Source organism: Diadema antillarum, unplaced genomic scaffold (assembly GCF_040938485.1).
Source record: "Diadema antillarum isolate AM-2024a unplaced genomic scaffold, OU_Dant_1.0 seq00002356_RagTag, whole genome shotgun sequence".
NCBI lineage: Eukaryota > Metazoa > Echinodermata > Echinoidea > Diadematoida > Diadematidae > Diadema > Diadema antillarum.
In genome coordinates this window covers 138,678-146,787 of record NW_027272970.1, presented here as the reverse complement: position 1 = coordinate 146,787, position 8,110 = coordinate 138,678, and the positions used below count along the sequence as shown (strand labels likewise).

Sequence of the window (8,110 nt, the reverse complement as noted above, 5' to 3'; positions counted from 1 at the left end):
CACAAAATATGATGCACATATAAATTCTTTCTTTCTTCTTCCTTCTTTAGCTGAAGTAATGGTATGCTGCCCTCTACAGACTTTGCTCACACAAGTTGCCAACACAGAGCTTACAAAACCAGCAGCTAGCAGCGAGCAGGGAACCTTTATAATGGAGCAGTCTTGGCCTTCTGTCGATTTTCACCTCAATGCCAAATCTCGGTTATGAAATCACGATGAACTGTAATCTCCTACTCCAAGCATTTGTTGTGAATTACCAGGTCTATAGACACTTAAATGAGGCCTTCAGACACATTGTACACTGTAAATGTGAGTGTTCAAGCACATATCAACACTTTCTTCCTTGTTTTTCACAGTAGCCAGGTTGGGGACACAATATATGAAAAATACCCAGGCAGTAATACACCGCTAAATACCCTTCATAGCATGAAGAAGAGACAAGAGAATGGAATGGTTGTCTAGTCTTTATTCAAGACCACAGTGCTGCATTGAAAGGACAGGGTGGGGAGACTGGACTGCATCATTCCTTCATTATCTTCATTCATCCTTGAGTGCATTCCAACCTTCCATGGAAATTAAAAAACGTAGCTGTCTCCACTTTAGATTGTATTCACATTGGCAAAAGGAAGGTAATCGCAAGGAATTCATGCAAAAGGTCTTTCAATACCATGTGGTAGGATGAAGAGAATTTCTGTCCACATTGTTGAACAATCTGCTAGAGTCCAACGGTTGAGGGGGGGGGGGGGGAAGAAAGGGGGGGTGTTGGTAGTCTCCACTCAAGACTGCAGCAAGTTACAAGCCACTACCTCCTGGTCTGGGAGAGGGCCTTGGCAGACATCTTCTTTGGTGTGGAGCCCTCCAGCTGACCGATGGCCAACGCAAGGTCCTGCATGAATGTCCCCGACAATGTGTTCAGGAGGTGAGTGGCCTGAATTGTACAGGGTTTGAGAAATAACACAAAAGGCAGTAAGAAAATAGTAACAAAATGCTTTCAAGAAAACAAAGAGTATAAAATGCACACACACATGCACACACACACACACACACAACCCCACCAAGGGCATGTAATAGAGATCACAAGTGTTTCAGTAGCTGCACAGTGTAACATGAATGCAGTAAGACAATGGTAATATGGGGGAAGGGTGGTTTGGTACTCATGACATCTTAGTGTGGTATACATGAAATCAGCCACCAGATTATGCACTTACAAATACAGGGGACCCACAGAAAGGGATTCACAAAGTTGGCTGCAAATTTAGTCCATAGATTTCAGGACTTTTGACCGCATAAAAAGTGTGTCTGAATCATGGTAAGGGTGTCATAAAGTGGCTGTTTGGACCTGCAATATTTGAATTTCTTCCTATGAGAATTGGGTCACATCGAAACTGTACGACAAAAGAAATACCACAAAGGAGATGCAGATTGGAGTTACCCTTCTCAATATCACCACCTCAAAATGCAACAGGCCTTTTGCATTTACAAGGTGGAAACAAAAATGAAAGATGCTTCCAAAAATTCTTTGATGTCACAATATGTGACCCGCTACAACAAAAGGATCCTTAAGTCCCTGACGGCTGAGTAGAAGAGTAAGGGAATAATGTCATGCCATTTTCAGAAAATTGCCCTCCCCCGACTTTCGGATCATTTTGTTGTAGCGGGTCACATATACACTGACTTTGTGCATTCACAAAGTGCTAACAGAAATGAAAAAATCCTGTAATGCCGTAACAATTTGACATGCTCATTGCTTCATTATTTGGGACAAGGCGTTCATTTTTGTGCACTTATCTGAACTGCTAATGATGTATAAATTACAAAATATTGCTAATAATCACAGAGTATCTTAAATCTACATCTCAATGCTTGTTTCTCATTTCTGATGTTTTAATGCAACTGCATTTAGATAACATGCTGCAACAAGAAATGCAGAGTCCTCATCATGACTGATTTTGTGAGGTCTGGAAACATCGGGTGGACGAAAGTAATGGTGATATGAGGGACTGAGGGATGAGTTCGTTACCATGGTAACCGGCATGAACTGTAGCACGTTGGTGCTGATGGTCTCCCCGCAGTAGAGCACCTCCTGGACGAAGGAATGGATGAAGTCGGTCCGAGGGCTGATGGTCCCCGAAGCAAGGATGGAGGCAAACAGACACATGACGGACACTGGAAGGCAAGGGAAGATTCCAGGAAAATTTGATTTCAAATCTTGTTTTTCATCAAAAACAAACAAACAAACTAACAAAAACATTTACTACTCTCAACATCAATGACATGAAATACATACACAACAATCACTACCACTACTCTTCATTCTACCAATAACAATAGTGATAATAACATTGCTACCACCACTGCTACTACTACGACTGCTACTATGACTATTACTACTGCTGCTACTTCTACTACTACTATTACTTCTACTACTACGACTGCCAAGTACTATGACTGCTAAGTACTACTACTACTAATACTACTAATACTACTACTACTACTACTACCACTACCACTACCCCTACTACTACTACCACTACAACAACTACTACTACTACTACTACTACTACCACTACCACTACTACTACTACTACCACTACTACTACCACTACTACTACCACTACTACTACTACCACTACTACTACTACCACTACCGTGTGTTGCTAAACATCGAGTTTCGAGTTTCGAGTTTCGAGTTTCGAGTTTCGAGTTTCGAGTTTCGAGTTTCGAGTTTCGAGTTTCGAGTTTCGAGTATCGAGTATCGAGTATCGAGTCTCGAGTTTCGAGTATCGAGTATCAAGTTTCGAGTTTCGAGTATCGAGTTTCGAGTTTCGAGTATCGAGTTTCGAGTTTCGAGTTTCGAGTTTCGAATCTCAAATTCAAATTTCAAGTTGCAGATTTTCGTTAATTGGTAATTGAAAAGCCAGCGATAAATCGGGAGCCTGTGTCTCCTTCTTTGTCATTGAATACTTCAAGCCTTACAGCAATAGCTTTGGAATCTGCGCTATTTTGTTATTGAATTACACTTTTACTGCAATTCCATATCAAATTTGTGTGATTGAGTTACGTAACAAGTGTACTGTGCAACCCTTAGCATTTGCAGCAAAAAAAAAAAAAAAAAAAAAGAATAGGGCCCATGTCATTATAACGAGATCATCGGTCCGACTAATTTACTTCATTATGTCGAGACAATTGTATCCTGACACATGGAATACAACCATAATTGTGCATTTATTAAAATGCCCTGGTGCAAACTGGTTACATGTATAGACGGATAATATGACGCGATATTGATGAACAGAAAAAGTACATGTGACGGGGAAGTGCTGACCGTAGGGAATTTACTCGCGAAAAACAAAGCAAACTGTTATTTTCTAGGCTTGTTATCAAATGTTTTAGATTTGACGATGCCGTAATGATATCGCAGACGGGACCTGCCTTTCGTTATACGATTACATAGCTGCTATACCTTGACCGCCGCGTAAAGCACCCGACTTTAAAAAGAGAAGGAAAAGAAGAGGATAAAAGAAGATGAAAAAGAATGGTGAAACAGAGTTGTATCGCTCTAACCCTCCCGAAGCCGGTTGGAAGAATACTCTTTATGTTCGGCAATTTGCTTAAATGTCTTTGGAGTTCAGGTCTTTGTCAGACATCTTCATTTATTCTGAGTATATTATCATTATATTTATGATCGCCCTGCTCTTCCTGCTGTTATTATTGTCAGCGACAAAGTATTTGCAATCGAGCAAGAAAGAGGTAATTAATTTTTTCCTCATTGTCGATTCAGGAGATTCAAGCATGGCACAAATTCGAGTTCAAACTTTGTCAGCGAATTGCTGCTTTCCTAAAATAGCAATGTGACATTTTGTGATTGAATTATAAGTATGTAGCCCTTGTCTGGTGCAACATTAAATAACATGTCATTGTACTGTGTTAAAGTTTAAATAGTCTAAACTACATTGTGTAGGATTGTGACAAGAGAAAGTGGGCACTAGACCACACATTCCTGAGCACTGTGGTCACTACTGGTCATTCAAGGACTCCTTCAAGCACACGCCCTGTGTTCTGACAGGTTCCGAAGTCCAGACTGTGTGGTTGTCATGGCAATGCACATGATATATGTATATACCAACTTCTGGTAGGAACCTGCGTCATCACCCTTCTCTCTCACTCTCTCTCTCCCTCTCTCTCACCTCCCCCATGCTTTATTCACTCCCGCTCTTGGTTCCAATCTCCCTCTGTCCCTGTCTCCCCTTATTCTTTTAACCTAGACCACTTTCTCTCCCTACCCCTCTCTATCGACGGATCGTCTTTTCTTAGAATATATAGGGTTATTCATTTCATGCGAAATGGTGTCTTCCATCTGATGAAGCAAAGTTATGCAAGTATTAACAGTATGATATTTGAAAGTAATTAGTTTTAGAAAATGTTTCGTGTATTATGTGTATGAAAGTGTATTACATTGTGGTAAAACCAACCAAAAAATACGCTTCAACTGAAGACTCCACAAAACCCTCAAACTGCAGAATACCGTCCATCTAATTGAGCAAGATGGTACGTCTACCTCATGTTGCATCATTTTGGCTCAAACTTTCTCTTCTTTTGCTTCTGCTCTTCAAGGTGCGAGGATGTGTTGAGCATCCCAACTTTTGACAGTCTTCACAACTTTTGGTATTTCAGGTCAACCCAACTACATTGACGTGACACAATGGCACGTCGAGAAAAATGTCTGCAATAAAATCAATTTCTTGTAATGGCTCAACTAATGCAGAGGATGTACAAAATTTCGACTTTATTATAGGAATTCCTTTGGCAAAACTGAACCATATTGTAAGTAATGTATGATATTTTTTTTTATTAGTACCATTAAAGCAAGATATACATTTCCTTCAAAGACAGTTGTCTACGTAATTCAGCAGTCATGGTAGGGAAGTTATTTAACCACTCCTTGTCAGCATTCTGTGTGGTGAATGTTGATGTTACACGCATGTATTTTCTCTGTAGACCGAAAGGTTTGGATTGTGCTAAGTCAGTGTAAAAGTCAATTCTGTCTTGCATCATAAGTTTGTCTTTGTCATTGAATTGCAGCTTTCCTACCATAGTAATGGAACATTTTTTGATTGAATTGTGAATAGATTCCCCTGGTCTTTATAATCTCAGCGAAAAAAGGTTTGAAATTGGGCAAGAAAGACTTGACTCGAATTTTGGCCATTTTCAAGTCTAGACTCGAAAATGGCCAAAATTCGAGTTAAGTCTTTCTTGCCCAATTTCAAATCCTTTTTCGCTGTCAATATAAAGATAAGGACAATCTATTCACAATTCAATCACAAAATGTTACATTGCTATAGTAGGAAAGCTGCAATTCATTGACAAAGTTGAAACTCGAACTTTTGCCATTTTCGAGTCTAGACTCGAAAATGGCCAAAATTCGAGTTAAGTCTTTTTTGCCCGATATCAGATCCGTTTTTGCTGCCAATATAAAGATCAGGATAATCTATTCACAATTCAATCACAAAATGTTTCATTTCTATAGTAGGAAAGCTGCAATTTAATGACAAAGTTGAAACTCGAACTTTTGCCATTTTCGAGTCTAGACTCGAAAATGGCCAAAATTCGAGTTAAGTCTTTCTTGCCCGATATCAAATCCGTTTTTTATGCCAATATAAAGATCAGGACAATCTATTCACAATTCAATCACAAAATGTTACATTGCTATAGTAGGAAAGCTGCAATTCATTGACAAAGTTGAAACTCGAACTTTTGCCATTTTCGAGTCTAGACTCGAAAATGGCCAAAATTCGAGTTAAGTCTTTCTTGCCCAATTTCAAATCCTTTTTCGCTGTCAATATAAAGAGCAGGACAATCTGTTCACAATTTAATCACAAAATGTTACATTGCTATAGTAGGAAAGATGCAATTCATCGACAAAGTTGAAACTCGAACTTTTGCCATTTTCGAGTTTAGACTCGAAAATGGCCAAAATTCGAGTCAAGTCTTTCTTGCCCGATATCAAATCCGTTTTTGCTGCCAATATAAAGATCAGGACAATCTATTCACAATTCAATCACAAAATGTTACATTTCTATAGTAGGAAAGCTGCAATTCAATGACAAAGTTGAAACTCGAACTTTTGCCATTTTCGAGTTTAGACTCGAAAATGGCCAAAATTCGAGTCAAGTCTTTCTTGCCCGATATCAAATCCGTTTTTGCTGTCAATATAAAGATCAGGACAATCTATTTACAATTCAATCACAAAATGTTACATTGCTATAGTAGGAAAAATGCAATTCACTGACAAAGTTGAAACTCGAACTTTTGCCATTTTCGAGTCTAGACTCGAAAATGGTCAAAATTCGAGTCAGGTCTTTCTTGCCCGATATCAAATCCTTCTTCGCTGTCAATATAAAGATCAGGACAATCTATTCACAATTCAATCACAAAATGTTTCATTTCTATAGTAGGAAAGCTGCAATTCAATGACAAAGTTGAAACTCGAACTTTTGCCATTTTCGAGTCTAGACTCGAAAATGGCCAAAATTCGAGTTAAGTCTTTCTTGCCCGATATCAAATCCGTTTTTTCTGCCAATATAAAGATCACGACAATCTATTCACAATTCAATCACAAAATGTTACATTGCTATAGTAGGAAAGCTGCAATGCAATGACAAAGGTGAAACTCGAACTTTTGCCATTTTCGAGTCTAGACTCGAAAATGGCTAAAATTCGAGTCAAGTCTTTCTTGCCCAATTTCAAATCTTTTTTCGCTGAGATTATAAGACCAGGAGAATCTATTCACAATTCAATCAAAAAATGTTCCATTGCTAAAGTAGGAAAGCTGCAATTCAATGACAAAGACAAACTTACGATGCAAGACAGAATTAACTTTTGCACCGACTTAGCACAATCCAAACCTTTCGGTCTACAGAGAAAATACATGCGTGTAACATCAACATTCACCACACAGAATGCTGACAAGGAGTGGTTGAATAACTTCCCTACCATGACTGCTGAATTACGTAGACAACTGTCTTTAAAGGAAATGTATATCTTGCTTTAATGGTACTATTAAAAAATATCATACATTATTTACAATATGGTTCAGTTTTGCCAAAGGAATTCCTATAATAAAGTCGAAATTTTGTACATCCTCTGCATTAGTTGAGCCATTACAAGAAATTGATTTTATTGCAGACATTTTTCTCGACGTGCCATTGTGTCACGTCAATGTAGTTGGGTTGACCTGAAATACCAAAAGTTGTGAAGACTGTCAAAAGTTGGGATGCTCAACACATCCTCGCACCTTGAAGAGCAGAAGCAAAAGAAGAGAAAGTTTGAGCCAAAATGATGCAACATGAGGTAGACGTACCATCTTGCTCAATTAGATGGACGGTATTCTGCAGTTTGAGGGTTTTGTGGAGTCTTCAGTTGAAGCGTATTTTTTGGTTGGTTTTACCACAATGTAATACACTTTCATACACATAATACACGAAACATTTTCTAAAACTAATTACTTTCAAATATCATACTGTTAATACTTGCATAACTTTGCTTCATCAGATGGAAGACACCATTTCGCATGAAATGAATAACCCTATATATTCTAAGAAAAGACGATCCGTCGATAGAGAGGGGTAGGGAGAGAAAGTGGTCTAGGTTAAAAGAATAAGGGGAGACAGGGACAGAGGGAGATTGGAACCAAGAGCGGGAGTGAATAAAGCATGGGGGAGGTGAGAGAGAGGGAGAGAGAGAGAGAGAGAGAGAGTGAGAGAGAAGGGTGATGACGCAGGTTCCTACCAGAAGTTGGTATATACATATATCATGTGCATTGCCATGACAACCACACAGTCTGGACTTCGGAACCTGTCAGAACACAGGCGTGTGCTTGGAGGAGTCCTTGAATGACCAGTAGTGACCACAGTGCTCAGGAATGTGTGGTCTAGTGCCCACTTTCTCTTGTCACAATGTCCTGATTATCCTACACAATGTGATTATAGTTTAGACTATTTAAAGTTTAACACAGTACAAAGACATGTTATTTAATGTTGCACCAGACAAGGGCTACATACTTATAATTCAATCACAAAATGTCACATTGCTATTTTAGGAAAGCAGCAAT

At 38.9% G+C, this 8,110-nt stretch overlaps 1 protein-coding gene across 1 annotated transcript in view; it reads right to left on the bottom strand.

Annotated features, from left to right (window-relative positions):
* Window positions 1-802: 802 nt before the first annotated feature.
* The window catches only part of LOC139714636 (mediator of RNA polymerase II transcription subunit 24-like), a 29,041-nt gene continuing 21,733 nt past the window's right edge, over window positions 803-8,110 (bottom strand). Inside the window, exons 21-22 of the mRNA XM_071626316.1 lie at window positions 2,021-2,166; window positions 803-928 (exon numbers count right to left, since the gene is read on the bottom strand). Coding sequence (XP_071482417.1) covers window positions 803-928; window positions 2,021-2,166 — 272 coding nt within the window. The remainder of the gene's footprint in view (window positions 929-2,020; window positions 2,167-8,110) is intronic.